Source organism: Pocillopora verrucosa, chromosome 13 (genome assembly GCF_036669915.1).
Source record: "Pocillopora verrucosa isolate sample1 chromosome 13, ASM3666991v2, whole genome shotgun sequence".
Lineage (NCBI taxonomy): Eukaryota > Metazoa > Cnidaria > Anthozoa > Scleractinia > Pocilloporidae > Pocillopora > Pocillopora verrucosa.
In genome coordinates, this window is record NC_089324.1 from 4484757 (window position 1) to 4503891 (window position 19135).

General features: G+C 37.4%; 2 protein-coding genes across 3 annotated transcripts; one reads left to right on the plus strand and one right to left on the minus strand.

Moving 5' to 3' along the window:
- Window positions 1–3423: 3423 nt before the first annotated feature.
- On the minus strand, window positions 3424–12436 carry LOC131777067 (lupus La protein). The gene is made up of 14 exons (XM_059093284.2): window positions 11932–12436; window positions 11360–11429; window positions 10500–10540; window positions 10343–10408; window positions 9426–9527; window positions 8921–8983; window positions 8202–8347; window positions 7502–7570; window positions 7240–7300; window positions 6120–6197; window positions 5478–5537; window positions 4857–4974; window positions 4595–4660; window positions 3424–3956 (listed from the first exon to the last, which is right to left on the minus strand). The coding sequence occupies exons 1-14, from the start codon at window positions 12007–12009 to the stop codon at window positions 3778–3780; spliced, it is 1197 nt and encodes a 398-aa protein (XP_058949267.1). The 5' UTR covers window positions 12010–12436; the 3' UTR covers window positions 3424–3777.
- A 1751-nt stretch (window positions 12437–14187) lies between these two features.
- On the plus strand, window positions 14188–18387 carry LOC131776702 (erythromycin 3''-O-methyltransferase). Of its 2 annotated transcripts, none has more exons than XM_059092936.2 (2): window positions 14188–14332; window positions 17491–18387. In XM_059092936.2, the coding sequence occupies exon 2, from the start codon at window positions 17520–17522 to the stop codon at window positions 18369–18371; it is 852 nt and encodes a 283-aa protein (XP_058948919.2). In that variant the 5' UTR covers window positions 14188–14332; window positions 17491–17519; the 3' UTR covers window positions 18372–18387. The 2 variants fall into 2 exon arrangements, with proteins under 2 accessions (XP_058948919.2, XP_066016419.1); XM_066160322.1 differs by lacking the exon at window positions 14188–14332 and adding an exon at window positions 16170–16406.
- The last annotated feature ends 748 nt before the right edge of the window (window positions 18388–19135 follow it).

Here is a 19135-nt window from a genome sequence, read left to right on the forward strand (position 1 = left end):
TAAACAAGAAAGGAACTTAGCTTTTTAATTAATTATTATTTAAAAGTGGAGTGGTTTACACTTAAAGCTAAAATAATATTTTATCGCCAACTGCGTAACAACTTGGCTAAAATGAATGACACGCTAGAATTTGCAACCTTCATCCCGAACAATCAAAATTTCTCATCTGCTGAAGTCGAATATCTAGACTTGTCTACGTTCTGGTTTAGTTCTCTTATTGTGTTTTACTGTCTCTTTAGTTTTGGGACTATCCTTGATATTTTCGTGATTTACGTTATGTTACGGTGGACAATTGCGGAAAAACTTTTCCAGTTTTTTAATCTTTCATTTATCTTTGACTCATTTTTTGTTTCATCTTTTGTTCGCTATGAATTTCACTCGAAGTTTTTCAAGAAGGGATCCGGTAATGTGCAAAGTTTCCATCTTTATTGAACACGCGTGCCCGGCAGCTATTTTCGGCACCTTGGTCGCCATTGCTTGGGAAAGACAAAAAAACATCCTACAGCCTTTTAAAAGTCTGATTTCCACGCCTCTGAAGTCGTACGTACTGATGGTTACAGCTATTTGGGTATACGCTGTGTCATCTTCAATTTCGTTTGCCCCAAGTGTAACTGTCCGCCCCATCGAATTCTGTCAGGAAGTCAACAGAACTCAGAAGTGCGAGGAATATATTTTATGCGACAGACCGACGGGCACTTGGCAAATTCTGCTATCGCAAACAGTGTACACTATTGTGGCGTTTTTTATTCCTCTCATCTACATGATAGTTGCATATACAAGAGTTGCAGTTCGCTTGTGGAAAAGAAGCAAAAATGGAGCCATTCATAGCGCTGTGGCAAAACACAAATCAAAATCGATACGTTTGTTGGTTTTCGCTGTTCTTGGATTTGTCCTTTGCTGGGGACCAAGTATTTTATTCAACTTTTTGGATGAATGTCGTGTTCTAGAGGGATTGGAGCCAGACCTAAAGCTACTCTCGCAGATTTGGCTATTATTTATAGCTCCAGCATCAAGCTCCTGGGTAAATACCGCAGTGTATGCATTGTTTTGCCCAGAGTTTAGGAAAAACAGCGTCAAATTTGCCTTTTGTTGTTGCTGCTGCTGCTTTCGTTCGCGTCGCATTGTTTCAAGTAATCATCGCGTGAGTCCTGATGAAATACGCATGACAAGAACGAGGCAAACATCGATCGGACAACGACAAAATGCTCTCCAACGATAAACTATTCCACTCCTGCATGGGACAGCCTTTCAAGAAACAAAAATGTTTTCATCTCGACTTGAGGCATCATCATCATCCATTTATTTGCCATTTTTTTTAACATAAACGATAAAAAGATTTACAGCATCATAATTATAAGGAGAGGAAGCCTAAAAAAAACTGCCAGGCTTTGGGAGAGGTCTCTCACTTTCAGCAATATATTTAAAAGCGTTCGGCTAACGATTGCGAATAAGAGGGTTAAACCCTTAAACTCCCAAGATCTCATTAGTAATTCTCCTTACTGTCTGCCAAACGATTCTCATTATGTTAATTTGGAGAATTTGGTGTCGGATCAATCATCACACATAAACTGTATGGCAGACAGTAAGGAGAATTACTCATGAAATCTTGGGAGTTAAAGAGTTAAGACCCTCGACTAAAACTTTATTTGGGCAAACCCCTTGAAAATTATCGTATCTGTATTTCAGGTCGTTTCATTACTTCTTGTCCAAAAATAGAATTTATTAAATTACTTCTTGTCCAAAAATAGAATTTATTAAATGAAAGGCCAATGAAAACCGTGCCTAGATCGGGTGACGCGTAGTTAAGCCATTTGACTTAGAGAATTGATCAAGACGTAACCTCTCCTTGCGATTTCAATACATTACCTGGTAAGCTGGTCAGGAGAATAAAATAGTAGATCAGAAAGATAGGTTCATATTGACATGATACCAATTTTTGCGATATCATTAAACAAGGAATGAAAAATAATTCATCCGTCGGAGAGCCAACGCGCTGTGTGAAATAATTGAGAAGTTGCGCTACATCTCGGACTCTGGGCAAGCCCTCCATTCTTTGGTGAAGATTACATTATGCTAAAAAAAGGCCGTGTTTTCGCATCAATGACATGATCGATGTACAGTGATAATTAGGTCAAATTCGTTTATTACATCCATGGGAGGCTAGCCACGACATGACAAACGATTAACTAACTTACTAAGACTAATTTTTCTAAGTTTCAGTCCAAAATAATTATTGATGCCTTGTTTCGTTATTTCAAGACATTACTAAGTAGAAAAAACAAAGTAAGGAATGATTAAATAAAAGTAAAATATAAAAAAGTCAAAATTGCGGTGGAATAAGATTTCTTTCAGTCAAAAGTGATCAGTACACTCAACACCATTTCCTGAGTCTCCAGCTTCGCTTTTTCGAGTGGGCATCGGTTAAATAATACAGCAACCGTGATTTCTAAGAAAATAGGGATTTTAAGAAACTACGACGGCGACGCCGTGGACAACTCAAACAAAAAAAAAACTAAAACAAAACAACTAAACAAATTCTCCTTGCCAGCACAGAAAAGTATAGAGAACATACATACTGATGTTAGGGTGTACGGGGTTAAAAACAAACTTAAGTTTTGCTTACGAATCTCGCGATACTCTTAAGTCATTTAATTTGTTTCTCACTGTCAAAATTATCTCGAAACTGAACATGGAACACAGCGTTTCATTAGAAATAGAAGTTTAACAAATTAGCCGTCGTCGTTCACGTTCTCCAAAAAAACCGCAAAGTTTGGTCATTTCACGTTATTGTTGGCAGAGGACGCTAAGTAATTTACAAAGATTTACAACGCACGTGCACAGCCATTGTTCTGCTCAGTAAACCTTTCGTTTGGTGACGCTATCGTTGCCGCTTATCGTAGTTTTCTTAAATTCCCTAGAGCTACTAATACCGCAGTTTTCAGTCGAGTGTCGAAAGCAACCCGGGATTGTTTTGGTTTTACTTGATAACAATGTTCTGTGATTGGTCCAGAAAACCTCCACCACTCGCTCAACCGATCCGATGCAAAACTGAAACCAATCATTACTTGATCGCCCGCGTTTTCCCGCCCTATAGATAGTTTGGTTTTTTTAACTTTGAGTTCTCATTGGCTCTTAAATATATTCTCTGTATCCACAACCTTTTCTACGAATTTTGGTTTTGTTTCACGACACTCAATCAAAAAGCACTCTATTATCATCAACGTGAAACTGAACAAGTTCGAAATCATTTCTAATCAAGTGAAAGAGGTGGTGAACAAATTTCAAGAAAATCCTTTGTTTTCCCTCTGCTTCACCGATGCAACTTCATTGCTTTTCAACCCTTCCGTAGAAAGTATTCTCTTATACAAAGGGAACCTCCTTCTACTCCATTTAGGAGGACCCCCAAAAAACCAGTACCACTAATTTTGCAAAACAATTTAACTACTGGTCTAGTTTCCAGCCTCTGGCCAGCGCCACAGTTACAAAGGCTTGGAAAGAAAGCAATTTCTCTAAGTACATGATTGGTTAGATAATAAAATAATCAAACTAACAAAAACTAAAAATGGGGTTTGGTTTCTACGCGACCTGAAAAAGAAAGCGCCTCCCGTTCCTTAGTGATCGACCTATAGGATAACGGCTCTGAGAAAGAGCTACTATAATAAGTTAGTTTAAAACTAAAACATCTTGTTCTTGAGATGTAAAAAATGCACCAAAACTAGAGCAATAAAAACTAAAGCCGGTTGTGCATGCGCAGTGCATACGACGAGTCCCTTGAGATCAATCATCGTCTGTCTTCGTTTTCTTAGCGGAAGGTTCCCCTTCATCAAATCTCGTGTGAGTCGCTGTCGATTTTTCGTCGTTTCCATCGTTTCGTTTTCCTTCCAGCCTGTCGGAAGTTCGTCTTTTTCTTTGAGGCCGACCACCTCGACCGCCTTGTCCTCCTTTAAATTTCCTTCCTAAAAAAAAAAAAATTACAGTCCCCAGTAACAAATACAAAAGTATCTACTTCGAGAAACCCTTAAACCCTTTACACCTCAAGATCAGTATGTATATTCTCGATAGTGTCCTCAATACATTCCCTATGGTGTTGACAAGGAGAACTTGTTTAATCAAGAGCTACTCGAATGTGTGATCATTGTCTGTATTCTCATAACCGCGATGTTTGTTCTATACTGACAATGTAGAGAGAAATGAAAGGAATTACTTATCAACCCTTTATTCCTTACTCCTTAAGAATAAAGGGTTGACCCCTTACACCTCAACATAAGTGGGTTTATTCTCGTTACTGCTCTCTACAAATTCTCTATGATGGTGACAAGAAGAATTTGTTTAACAATCAAGTGCTCCTAGAGTTGAAGACCATTGCCTTTATGTTTGATTCAGGGGTGATATTGTAAGAAGGAAACAAATGCTAGTCACTCCTGAGGAAATACAGGCTTAATTTCTCTGTAGAAGAAATGACAAGCCAAAGGAAAGAATTCGCGTCTTTTTAAAGGACACAGAGAATAAAAAGGCATTGTCTCTGAGGCACATAATAGTTGTATCTTTATTTTCGAGAACATTAACAACAAGACGCGCGCATGTCAAAAGTTACCTTTCTTCTGCTTGGCTTTTTCTCTGTCTTCTTTTGTTTTTAACCAATAATTCTTTTCTTCCTCACCTTCAAAAGAAAATAAATACAAAAATGTATTTGAGTAAGGAGTTCATCTGCAAATTTAGAGTAGGATTGAGAAAGATGGAGAGGGTTTAGGAACATTTTCAGCGTCTTTTAGTTGGCTCTACTGGTAAAGCTCCAAATATTTGTGAAAGGTCGAGAGTTTGAGCCCCAGCTTTCGATCATACAAACAAACTTGTACCTTCTAGGACCCGAAGAGTTGTTTCCACATCCCTGATGAGTATTTTACCGTCGTTTGCTTCCTTTAGAGCGTCAATGGCTCGCTGGGCTCCTCCCTCTTTAGAGAAACGAATGAAGCCCTGCAACAGAGAACTGCACTGTCAACATAATTCGGTTAAAAATACTCCAAGCCTTGCGCGAATTTTCTCTTGACAGACTCAAAATCATAAGCGAAATTTTAGCCTGGGCAGACTTATCGGCCGTCTGTGGTTAGCTCAAATTTGACAATTTCCTCGATTAAGCAAATTAAACGTAGATTCAGATCAGAAGGTTTATTACTCATGGTTATTTTCAGGAATCACTCTCAGACAATTTTGGGGCCATTTGATCATTTGTGACAGTAGGCGATGATCCTACTACGCATGAGCACAATATTCGATTATTTTTGGGCAATACATCGCAGATCACGTGTCGTGCTGTAGGCTGATAAAAAGTAAGAAAAAAGTATGGGGTGATGTTTTGTCTACAACGTGTGTATCTTTGTGTTCTTCTCTTATCACACCGCTCTTAACCAGGCTCTCCACAACAACGAGTCTTGGAGGCAAGAAACCTTTGTACAGAAGGATGCTCTAATTGCACAAACCTCTGTTTCTCCTCTGGTGAAGTCCACCCAAGCGATATCTTCATGCTCACCGAACAGACTCTGTAATGCAAAAAGGACCGTAGTGAGTTTATGATTTTAACACATTTCTATAGACCTTATTCAACAATGGCAGAATTATTCATCTCCTCTGTTTCCTCTGTTTCCATGGCTTGCGTGTTAATTAGCCTTCGTAGTCTCGATGCCACGTTTCCACTTTTGAGGGTTAGTTTGAAACGAGGAAACGAGGACACATGAACTTGAAGAAAGAAGAAGAAACTACATTATTTTTTCCCGCAAAGTTTAAGATCAACATGTATCTAAGGGAATCTGTGCATTTTTCGGTTTTCACACTACAAACCATCGATTTTATAGTGCGGTTTTTCATTTCTCGACATTGGGTATTCAGCTTTAATCAAAAGAAAAGAAAGGACAGAGCACATTGACAAGTTACTAGGAAATAGTTCCTCACCGCTAAATTCACACAGAGAGGGAGGGGAGGGTGGGAGGTACATGTACCTTTAACGATGGTTTTCAATAAATCTCTACGTGATTTCTGACCTCAACTGTAAAATAATAATAATCATAATAACAATAATGATAACAACAATAATCACGAATAAATTAATTTCAAAACCCCTCTACCTTCAGGTCTTCACGAGATGTCTGTTCGCCTACATTTTTGAAATGCAGCACACAGCCACTGTCATACTTCAAGGCCTCCTAAAAATATGACAAATTTTAAAAATAAATGAGCTGTAAATAGAATAAGTGAGATGGTAAGTTTTGAGCTCGGTAAAGAATTATGAAAGATGTTTTTCGTCTTATCACGAGCGTGGGACAAAGAAAAACTTCTGAGTTCCCATGAGGAATCGAACCTCAGACCTTCAGATTCCGCGCTCCAATGAAGAAACAAGAAATTATATCAACCTAGCTCAAAGTACTTGCCGACACGTTTGCAAAGTTTGTTTTTGACATTGTACATCTAAGGAAAGATAAAATCGATTGGTAACAAAGTGGGACAGAAAAAGGGTTAAACTGCGTCCGAGTCCCCAAGAAGATTACAGGCGCAGACTTTCGGCTTGTGCTGTTGACTGTTCTACAACTGCGTTACAAGGACCTTTCTCACTGGTAATACGGTACCATATTCTAGTTTAAAATGATCTCTGAGCTATCGGATCGCAAAAATCGAAGGCGTGGGAACTAAGCTTTAATTGTTGTCCTACGCTAGTGACAATTGAATAGAATCGTCACAGATTTTCATTCCAGAAGCGATCTCAAAATTTACCATCTTTCTTGATCTACTGTATTAGATTTGCGTTGGTATATTTTCTACGGAAATTCATTTTTAAAAAAGAAAGTTACAATTGCTAAAATTAAAAAGTAATTAAAGGTTTTAAATACGACATCTACGAGAAAATGGCGAGAAACCTCGCGAGCGATCTTCAGTCGAAGAGAAACGAGCCACTATTTTTAAAAGTGCTTTTGCTGATCATATAAAAAATTATGCACAGTAAAGATGCGCAAAGAAATTTGACGGGCCATAAACTCCCCGATCTAGTCATCAATACTCCCTTATAGCTACTTTACGTGTTTAGTCAACCAGTTTAGAGAATTTGGTGTTCCATCTACACAAAATCCTCGTGCTGATAGACGGGTACTTTCTCATTACCTGTTTGTAAGATAATGTATAGCCCTTGTAAGGAGAAGCCAGACTTTGATAACGGATAAAATTTAAAGATTTAATGAGAATTCTAGCCTATACCTCTTTTTCCTCTGCATCTTCTTTGCTTTCTTCTTTCGTTTCTTTTGCATCGTCATTTTTTCTTGGAAAGAAAAAAGAGAAAAGAAAGGAACTGGTCAGGATAATTTCGTAAAATTTCTCCATTAGAGAATCAATGAAGATCAGTACAGTTGATAGCCTGACTCTGCAAACGATGAAAAGTTACTTTATCCCAGAAAAAATACCACGATGAACAACTCATAATTTTCTATGACAAAAACATTTTATACATGAACACACTTACTCGGCCTTTCTCTTGTTCTCCTCTTTCTTGTGAGGATTTTCTCTTTCTTTCTTCTTATAGTAATCACCCCTATTGCAGAAATACTTCACGTTTAGATAACGATAAGGCGCACCTTAAGCGTACATTATTTATAACTTGAGCCGATTGTCAAGTGCTTTGTAAATCACTTTTAATCTGGGTTCAAGGATGACATCTGAATCCATCGCAGGTCGAAACTTGAACCTTAAAAGCTCCGAGAGTTGAGGATCGATTTTCGAGTCGAGACTGCCGATTGCAAGGCTATCCTTCTGTGTAAAAGCCACTCTGGGATAATGATTTGATGTCATCAGAATTTCAGTCTCAGAAAAAAAAAATAATAAAAGCCCATGTGCAAATAACGAGACAGCCAAACGAAACTGGAAAAAACTCTAAAAAACATTTTTCTTTGCTATGCCTGCTTTGCTGGTGTTAAAATGCATTCAAACAAACAAGCTAAAAAACAAAACAAAAACACAAAATCAAAATCAAAAACAAAAAAATTATGTTAAAGGTATAACAAGGTCGTTTTCATTAACCCACTGCGAAAGAAATCACAGAAAAAATGTTCCTCGCACTCATCCAATTTTATTGCCATCATGATAAATGATTCAAAAACTCCATTCAAACACAGTTTCCTTGGATTTTCTTCATTGTGAAATCCTGCATAGCTCTAGCTACTTACTTCATCATTTTAATCAGTTCCTCGTCATTGAACTTCACTGACTCCAGAGACGTGAAGGCTTTTGCTTCATCAACAGTCGCAAATTCTACAAACACAGATCCTTTGAACGCACGTTCCAAATCTTTTCGCATGATGATATAAATAACCTAACGAAGACATTGAAAAAAAAAATTGAAACACACGAACAGTTGTACAATCATGTAACTAAAGAACTAGCTATCAATCCCCTGGCTTTTCAAAAAGTAACAATTTTGTTTCCACTTACCGTTGCGTCAAACGCAATAATCACTTGATTTAACGCCGGGGCGTTTAACCAAGGACGGCGATTATTTCATAACAACTCATTGGCAAAAATTACGGTAAATAATTTTTTACACAGAAACTTATTATAGGTTTCAGTGCTGCGCTTTTTTTTAAACAAATTTCCAAGGATACTGTTGATTATCAAATTGTTCCCTACTTCATATGATATTTAACAAATACATTCCATATGCATCTGTTCACCCATAGATCATAGATGATATCAAAATGTTGGAAGGTTAAAAAAATAGAGCAACTGGTGGCATTACAACCTCAATCAATCAACACAAAAAGCTGTTGAAAACGGTGCCTTAAAAAAAATTAATAGTATCCTGGCGTGGCACTTAAAAAGCTTTATGTTTTCCCTGAAAAATTCTTGACACAAATGCATAAAATCAGTACAAGTCCCAGCTTCGTACCTTTCCATAACTAGCAAAGAATTCCTCCAGTTGATCAAGACTGGAATCTTTGGGGAACCCTTTCTGTGTGGAGATCACAGTGGTGTCAGTATTAAAGTGAGCTGTACATGCATATAGGAAAAAAACTTTCCTGGATTTGATATTTCCTTAATGACAACTTGTTCAATGCAAGCTTGCTAAAAAGCTTCATAAAAACTTCCAAAATCAGCCAATAACCCAGAAAATTTATTTATTCCAGTTACTAAAGTTTGTTAGCATACAATAAAAAAATAAAAAGAACTACAATAAGAGCTTGACATTTGACCAACAACTTTGCTACATATAAACATCATGGGTCCATGAAAAAAATCATGAGTTAATTACTGAGTTCCAGACATTTGATTCGCCGCAATGTTGGAATTGTTTGTTGCACTTGTGCCTCATCATTAGTTTACAATGTATGTGCTGCTCCAGTTTGAGTAGATGCAATGTATTTCTATTGATATGAATTAACAATTAGACATACACAATAGACTGTTTTGCTCTTTGCAGTTTGTCTTGCTTCAACAGTGTTCTCTGGGAGAGGTTTGGACGAGACTCGTCTTATTTTCTTGTTATCCTCAGTGATCTATAACAATGAAAACAGAGGAAAAAACTTCAGTTATATCTTCATTAGTTTATCAGGTACTTCAAGAAAATAAGGGCTCAAGGACTGGGCCATTTTCATTACATTAACCCTTTTGCTCCCAAGATCTGATTGTTAATTCTCCCCTCTAGCTGCTACACATTTCCTTGTAAATTAGTTACGAGAATTTGGTGTTAGATCAAGATGACAACTTCTCCCTGATAAGTTTGAGTATTCTCATTACCTGTTTGCTGGATAATGTATGGATATTATTGGGAGAAGTTACATATTGATCACTGGTGGGAGTTAAAGGGTTAAAAATTCTAACATGGCCCTGAGGCAAGGGGGAATAAAACAAAAGAAATTAATTTATCATTCCTTAACCTGAAAGTGATCTCTTTCGTTTCATTCCCCCAAGCCTCAGAGCCCAGTTTGAATTTCAATATATTGAAAAAAATTTCTAGAGATGCTATGGCAGGTTTATCCTGCAAACTGCTGGGATTAGGAAAGTCAAAAGTGTCCCATGTGCAGTAAGAAAGATGGTAACTTTTGAATACAAGGAGGCAGTTACTAAAGAAACTGTGGTGCTGCATTGGTGGAGGTGTTAAATGATAATTTGATTTTGTTAACTGAGTTGTTAATGTAAATAGGCCACCTTAGAAAGTTCTGCCATTGATTTCAAGCATTAGCCGTTCATCATAGCAAAACTGGTAATTGGTAAGATTTGAGCTTGTTTTTTAAAGAAAAAAGGGATGTTGACTATTTGCCATGAGTGGCTGACCAAGAAATAAGAAGATTGACACATCAAGTGTTTGTACCTCGACAAGTCCTGCATCTGATTTTCTCAAAGCGTTTGCAATCACATCTGTATCTGCTGATAATGCCTGAAGATAAAGTCAAAGACTGTTTATGGAGCAACTTGTATAAAAATAAATAAATTGAGCACATCTTAAATTTTTCATAACAAATTTTTACCTTGAGTCTGTTAAACGTTGCAAGACACTCCAATGTTATCCCTGGGCTTTTGTCAAGAAATCAATCAATAAATGTAATTTTATTGTGAAGTCTTAAGGGTATTAGATATCACCTTTTTTAATACTTTGACCAGGGTGATTATAAAGAAAGAAAAAACTTCCCTGACCTTTTAACTTTCTTGATCTAATCCTCATTTCTCCCTAATAACTGCTGTATATTTCCTTGTAAAGAAGTTTAGAGAGTTTGGCATTAGATCCCAGGGACACAACCTCACCTAAATGCTCATCCCCACTTATGATCTGTTTGCTATATATTGTAAAGATTTTGCAAGGATGGGTCAAATGTTCCAAATTGCATTTGAGAGTTTAACAGTTCGTTCTGCAAGTGGTAATCATATACATATTGTGCTACTGCCAAATAATAACCTTTATTTTAAAAAAATTAAACTGTATAAGCATTCTTTACAGTCCCATTATGCATCCTGATCATGAGGGTTTTTGAGTGAAGTACTAAAAATGGAATATTTCTTCAGAAGAAATGCCTTCATATGAAACACTTGAGAAGTGAGAGGGACACTCAACAAACCCTTGCTACTCTTCACTATGTGAAAAAGAATACTCTTTGCTATGTCTTGACATGCTTTAAACTTCCCGGGAGCTTCACAACTCGATGAATTGTTACTAAATTGTAAATTGCTATTTGGTAGTGGGATTTTAACCCTGTAAATGTTTGTACCAACACTGATTAATAATCGTGGACATTAAAGAGTAATCAGTGGTCTAAGATTTTAACATAGAGCATTCTTAAGCTACAAGGTCAATCCGATTTAAGCATTTGACAGCTCTCAAATTACAGGATACATCCATCATCTTCTTCAGCTTTTTGTCTCAGAAACCTATCCTTGGGAAGATTTTTATCTCCAAAGTAAAACTGAAAAGAGAAAATTTGAAATTAAAGATCAGTTCTCACCAAAAAGGGTTAAAAAGGGAGATTTTAAGGAAATGCAGTATGATATGAACCACTGTGACAAAGCTTGCTTCCTTGTATATTAAATTGCACCACATAACGTAACGACTGTCTCAGGACCTCGAGATCATAATGACAAAACCGAGCGTAAGTGCAATACAAAAAAATATCAAAGTCTTCAGTGGGGCACAAAACTCAGTTTTTTATTTTAACCATTTCAGTACTGTACATTCTACAAACTGAGCAGAGAGTACAGTTCGCTTATTGACCAGCTTGACCATACGGATTTAAGTTACCTATAAGTCGAACGTTCTGCTGAATGATTGACGATGCCTAAAGTACATTGGTAAAAAAGTATTTACTTAGCATAAAGATTCGTAGGAAAGTTCCAGTTTGACATTATATCAAGAACTAGACTCATGTATTAATCATAAGCTCTGACTGTAGATAAAAATAGCAGCGTTACCTCCACTTGCTTGATGATCTTCTTTTCGAGGTCCGTAGGTGCTTCCTTGTTGCCATTTACGGCGTCGTTTTCTGCCATTTTTAGGGTATTTTTTGATACTTTACCGTTAAGAATTTGTCTTGAATAAACCTCAACTCAAATTAACCTGCTCAGGTTTTGTAACAAGGTAAAATTGAAGCTGCGAAACAGAAATGGTGATAAAAATTTGCAACACGTGCAGGATAGCTTTTCGATTTCACCACATTTTATCATACGCGTTTGTGTGATCAACCGCTGACAAGTTTCCTTGTGATGCGTGACAAACTTTTGTTACATTTGCGTAACACAACTGCGTTACTCACATTTTCATGAAGTTTTTATGGAGATTTCCTCAAATAAGTGTGGCTAAGTATTTTCCTAAAAAAACATTCAAATATTTGACTCCCAATCCGAAATCGAATCCGAAATCGAGTGTGAAATTGAATGAAGATGAAACAACTTTGTAATAACGTAACGTTATTATAACGCAAGCAGAGACGAAAATCCTCAAAGAGTAAACGAAATGGGCAGTCCGAATTTTGAAGATTTTCACGCTCAGTTAGATTAGGCGAACACAGCTAACACTCGTATACTGATATTAGGTTTCGTGTTCAAAAACAAAATAGAACAAATCAGGAATTTAAAAATACAGCCAAACTGGCATAACTGTTAAAGTTCATATTAATCATGACGGTGTCAGAGCGACTGCGATCATGCTGAGGTCTATCGCGGCGAGCTCATCATGGCGATCTCCGGTTATCGCAGTAAAGTAAGCCTCAGAAATTACATCGGCCGCCGATGTGGCGTGGGGAAGTGGATGTAGCCTGCTAATGAACTGGGGTGGGGAACTTACTTACAGTCGGAATAAAACCCAATGAATGGGATACAACGGTATTAGATATAACAAGACTTGGCGTCAGGGATGAAAAATTCTAGAAAGGTATATATTGAGAAAAGCTGTTATAGTTTGTTTTAATTTAATTTTCCTAAATCTCCGCTGAATATCGTGCCTAGTTGTCCCGGAAATCTCTATCGAATGAAAAATTTCAACTTCATTTCCAGGGTCTTATCTCTTCCTCCTTCGAAGAGAGAGGACTCGGGGAACCTCGTTGAAAAAATGCATTAAAATCGCAAAGCTCTGCTCTTTAATATCTGTTTGGTCATAAAGAATAATTGATAGCTTTTTAAGAATAGGAAGTCGTTAATGTCTGTAAATTATATTAGTCTAATGATTTTCTCCTTTGGATTTAAATTTGGTTGATATGTGTTTGCCCAAAAAATATATTTCCATGATGACAATAGAGGTAAATTATTAGTGCATATATAAAGCATTAATTACGCTTTTTCGGTTTTTTTTTTTAATTTAAATCAAACTGCGATATCGCGCTCAATTGTGTAAACAAGTGTACTAAACAACCCCTAAATCAAAAGAGTACCACTTTTATAATAGTAAAGAATTTCTTAACAGATGGTTGCACTAAACAGTTACAAAAATGATAAATTTGTGGGCCTCAAATTCATGCAAACAAATTGAAAATAAACGTTATTGTTCAACATGAATATATAGCGTTTAACTGAACCCTAACTGGCTGGAGGGCTTCAACCTGGGGCCTGGGGGAAAGGTCTGCTCCCTTGTCACCTGGCCATGGTCCCACCGCCTTCACTCAAATAAAAAGTCAAGTGAATCTTTTAACTTATTGAAAACAGCTTAAAATTTTGTGAAATTATAGGTTGAGGTCACACTTATGTTATTTATTAGGAAGATCCGGCAGAGGGTTCAGCCTTTACGAAACACTATTACCGTTTCAGACGAAGGGCGAACGCTCGAAACGTCAGCTTCAAAAATTCTTGATGATGGCTAATTTAAATTATCAAATCAGGTGTTAAAACAAAATTAGGTATAATTGTTGCTCTTTAAAGAAGTAACCATGGCCATGTTTGCTTGAACAGAAACAAAAACAAAATACCTTTCTTTAGAAAGAGATTCCATGGTTATGTCCATACTAACAAATCTTATATTTTTATAACATGAACTTTGATCTTGTCGACCGTGATTACACGTGAAACCCCAGTGATTGTTAAAAACCAGTGGGCTTTTCCGCGTTCTGATCACTCTCCAAATGCTCCCAAAATAGGTTACGTGCGAAATTTTTCTTGTGTATATTAGTTTGATTAGCATGAGAATAAAAAAAATATCGTTTTCATATCAAAGACGTAATATGCACTTACCCTCGTTTTCAAACAGAGGTCAGTCTCGGCACTACTCCAAAAGGAAGCGTATTACAACCCGCCGTACGTTAGCAAAGATCGATCACGTTTTAACTGCCTTGTGGAATCCTAAAATTCTTAGCTGAGAAACTCTTCTATTTCCTTCAACAGTAAGGTTGGTTGGTTAATCCATCTGTTTTTTAATATTATTATTATTTTATCTGATGGGGGCTCTAATTTGATTGACTCCTAATCGGACATACGCGGCAATATATAAATATAACAGGTGATCAAAGATGAGTCTTTTCACTAAGCTTAGAAAATGCAAATTGCATGTTAAAGCGAACGATTATATACAATTCAAAATAGCTGTTCACGTTGTAAATCATTGTACAATGTCGTTGTGCCACGAAAAGAGAGGGAGTTTGAAATCTGTACCTTTGTCAATTGTTTTGGAAGCTTTCTCAGGACGGTTTATTCGTTTTTAGTTTCGCTGTTGTTTTTTTGTAATAAGGGTTTAAAAAAATTTTGTAACAGTTCCTCACTTTCTAACAATTACATTGGTGAAACATTGCCGCAAAATTTCTATCTAATTTCGAGAAAAAAATTATGCTGCTTATTATGTAGCTGAAAGCTGCTTGAGGCAGTTTCAGGCTCATTGATCACGGGAAAATTCCGCAATGTTTTGAAACGATTCAAGCTTCGTTCGTCAGCGACGGTATCACATGTAATTTTAAAAAATAGCTGAAACTTAAACATAGAACTTTGTTACATAATACTCTTGGAGCAACACAATTGATTCTTTATGTTGGTCGTGGTGGTGTTTCAGGAATTTCCATAAATTACGAACATCAAGCTTGCCAAATACGTAACTTGAATATATTTTTTTCCAATTTTAAGTTATCTGCTCTCAAAGGAATGGAAAGAGGAACCAACAATATTTATCTAGGTATTTTTTGGACTCAGCTGAGACTGATGTGGTAAAAAATTTTGGTCTTTTTTTATCTTTTTTCTCACTTGAATATTCTTTGGAATTGCGTGAGTTATGCGTCAGTAGGAATAGTAAAGAGTATATGTGGCTTGATAATCCAGGCATGATAATCCTAATTGGGCTATTAAATTCATTTATTACAACAGATCAGTGTGTTTACGTCATTCATCGTACTACTGAACTTGACAGCTAGGCTCAGCGCAAAAAATCGAAGTAAACGTTTAGGAAAACGTTCTGCATATTGGGGCACTTGACTTTTTCAAGAGTTTCAAACTTTGAAACTCCTGAAGGGGAATGGAATGTTGTATTCGAGATGAGCTTGTGAAGTTTGTAACAGTGGACATGATGCAATAGTGTAGATAATTGTCAGAAAGATTATTTTTAGGTATTATCACATAGAACCACCAAACACCGTTGTTAAGGTTTAAGGTTTGGCATTTCAATTCATCCGTGATACCGAGGGACCTGATCATGCTTAAACCAAGTTTATGAAAATACTTGTAAAACGAAGAAGGAAATTGAATGATTCAGCGTATATAGTGTGACTTCCTGTAAACGTCAGCAAATCTATATTATAGTACTTTACATAGCTTTATTTTCAATTCATGTCACCTTTGTTAGCGCCGCCAGGATAGGATCATGATTGAAATCTGACATTCAAGCGCATAACTTAAACTTTTCTGTCCTCTTTATTCTTTAGGCTTCGATTTTTTCGTTGGTCGTTCCTACTCAAAAACTTGAGTTAATATACGAATTGTCAAAGGAATATGTTCCAATCTCAAGAAAAATATAGTTTTGAGTGGTTTCTTGTGCATATTGCAAAATACTAAATATTATTTATATTACGTGACGACGTTGAAGGGGTTGAGTTTGTAACCATGGACATTTCCTAATTACTTCTCAGTTGATTGACGATGACGTAGTTTTATGCAAGAGGTACTTGCAAAAATTTGATCACTTTTGTGTCATGAGATCCATCACACGAAAGGAAAAACCTCATTGTTAAAGTTATATCACAAGTAATAGAAGTTAATCATCCAATTGAAAGGAGCAGTTGGAAGAAGGATTATTATATGAGCCGATGACAAAAACAACCGAAGCATAAGCCGGAACGCCACTCATACGTACATGGCCAAGTTCATCTTCCCTCGGGGAACGGAAAAAAGATGTTGGCTCGGAAAGTTTTGCCGGCTTTACGGTAGGCCCTTAAAATACCCGATGGTTTTCATTCGCGAGGTCGAAAGACGATTTTAACAGGGTAAGGTTTCTTGTTCGAGCGCCACGATTACGTGCAAAGTATCTACCTTCCGTGATAAGTTGGACACGTTTTAGCGGTATAAATTTGGAGCTTTTGACTTAGAAAATTCAATTTAGTGCTTTTTGAATGAACACTTTGCAGTGGCTTTCAATTCCACAAAAGTTGTGTTCAGCTACGTCAATCTCAAATTGAGTAAACAGTGCCGTTTGTCGTGTGTAAACCAAAGTAAGTTCTGTGTATAGTTTTCTTGCTTTCGTAGGCAGTTTTCATATAAGATTTGGTTGTCTCAATTATTTACACCTAACTTATATCCCATTCACACCAGCAAAATATGCTTAATTAAACCGGGTTTAACTGGAAAAAAATGAGAATCGAAGAACTGAATTCGCCATTGGATTCAATTAGTCGCTAACTTGTATTTTGAATGTCGACAAACATCGGTTAAGGAGCTCCTATAGAGAAAACTGACAATTTCAAGAAGTGTTTAACCAAACAGCTTTACATCATGATAAAGCTTTGCGCGTATGGGTTACAAGGCACCGTTACTGTCTCAAATCAACCAAACCCCCTTTCAGCTTTTTTAATGACAAACGCTTCGTCGCAGCGCCACACATGTAATATTCAACAACTAAACGTTAGTAGTTTGTCTGACGTTTCAATAAGTTATAGATGAAGGCAATTTTTAAGCATTTGTTCCTTTATAAATTCTTACCCTTATGAAAGTTGTATACTAAATTTCAAGTGATTAACACACCTTGGTTAGAGAGCTTTCTGATTGAGTAAAAACTAAAAACTACCAATCAGAAGGAAGGAAAACAGACGCCTTAAGAATCAATTAGAACTCAAAGTACAACCGAGCAAACTGCTAAAAGCGCGGGAAAACGTGGGCGACCAAGTGATGATTGGTTTTAGCAAGCGTCGATCTGATTGGTTGAGAGTGGCGCGAGATTTTTTAGACAAATTACAGCGCGAATAAAAACAAAACCAATGCAGTTTGATTATTTTCGTCACTCGAATAGTGTTCGCAAGGAAAAACACAAGTATCAATTGCACTAACGCTGTCTTTTTCTCTATTGTTATACAGGTCCTCACCTTTTAAGAGTTCTAATCAAGATGGAATTTACGGAGCATGAAGAGAACGTTTCACAGTTTTACTCTCGCGTTGTGGATAACAGTCATGATTGGAATGAGGGATTTCTGACATTTGGATTATGGAAGACGAAGTCTGGTGAACCCATACCACGGCCGAAATGCTACAGAGCAATGTATGATGAACTTTTGGAGGGCAGCGGGATACAGCCGCACCATGACGTGCTAGATGTTGCTTGTGGGCAGGGAGCAGGCATGCTGCGGGTCAAGTCCCAGTACGGCTGCAATATGCAAGGTCTGGATATCAGTGTTGCAAATGTGGAAATAGCAACGCGTAGACTGCGTGACACCGGAGTCACTGTCACGCGAGGGAGCGGAACGAAGATGCCTTATGGCGAAAATTCCTTTGACTACGTCCTTTGCGTAGAAGGAGGGCCCCATATGAATAGCAGAGAAGATTTTTTTCGAGAGGCCTTCCGAGTTCTTAAGCCAGGAGGAAAATTATTGATGGCTGATCTCGTTGTTCTGAAGGCACTTCAAGATTTACGATACCTACAGCAGCTCGTTCTAAAGGCAGCTGCAAAGGCTTGGATTATTCCAAACAGTAACATGTGCTATGGAATCGATGAGTACAAACAAAGGGTAAAGGACGTTGGCTTCAAAATGAGAAGATTTGAATTAATAGGCGACAGAGTGATACCAGGTTATTGTAATTTCAATCTTTCATTGTCAGTTATGCGAGAGCAGGCGAAAATCAGGGGTCCGTTTGTCGGTTACATAGGAGGTCCGATAATTGATGTTCTCCTTGAAAAGGCCTTTTCTCATGGATTGATCGAATATACTCTTGTAGTCGCTGAGAAAGAAATTAACGAGTAAAAGTTTGAAGACCACGGATTTAGAACTCTTTATTTGTTTTTGCGCACAGAACTCTACATGTAATAGCCCACGGCGAGCGGAAATCAAACAATTATTTATATTCGGGTGTGGCTCCGCTCCAAAGGACCGGTAATCATTTACATGTATTATCTATGGAGAGAAGGGGGGGAGGTCAGAGGATTTTGGTGGTGTCGCGATAAATATCACGTAATCCAACCATGAGGTTGGATTACGAGCTTATGATCACCCCACTCCCCCTGAAAACCATGTGACCCCCCCCCCCCCGAAAATTCTTTGACATCCCTCAAGCTAAGATGGCTGATTCGTCCCTAAATGCAATTGGAGAATGGTACCCCTCCCACAAACATACTCGGGAACACTGCATTCCTTTTCACTGATAAGAGTCACTGAATGACATCAAGGGCCCTTTTCTGGATCTCCTTGATTCCTCATGGCCAAATTTCCTTTTTCTTTCACTCTGGATTGGACAACTTGGAGCAACACAGGGTCATTTGAGACAACAACGGGGTACTGTGATTAACACTAACTTTAGTAACAAAGTGCACTAAACCTGAATACTTCTCCACTGTCATGGTGGAACACAGAACGTACAATCGCAGATCGGCGACAGAATTTTCGACACATTGACCTTCTCAACCCCTTTTATTTCAATTTTATCTCTTTTCCCTTTGTTAATTTAACTATTCGCCTCGCGCGTCAAGAGTTTAATTTTCGACCATTTTTCGGTATATTGAAAGAAATTA

Coding starts and splice junctions, on each gene's coding strand:
- LOC131777067 (XM_059093284.2), bottom strand. CDS start 12,009: ATGGCAGAAAACGACGCCGTAAATGGCAACAAGGAAGCACCTACGGAC. Junction 11,430..11,931: donor AGATCATCAAGCAAGTGGAG/GTAACGCTGCTA, acceptor TTCTCTTTTCAG/TTTTACTTTGGAGATAAAAA. Junction 10,409..10,499: donor CAACGTTTAACAGACTCAAG/GTAAAAATTTGT, acceptor CTTTATCTTCAG/GCATTATCAGCAGATACAGA.
- LOC131776702 (XM_059092936.2), top strand. CDS start 17,520: ATGGAATTTACGGAGCATGAAGAGAACGTTTCACAGTTTTACTCTCGC.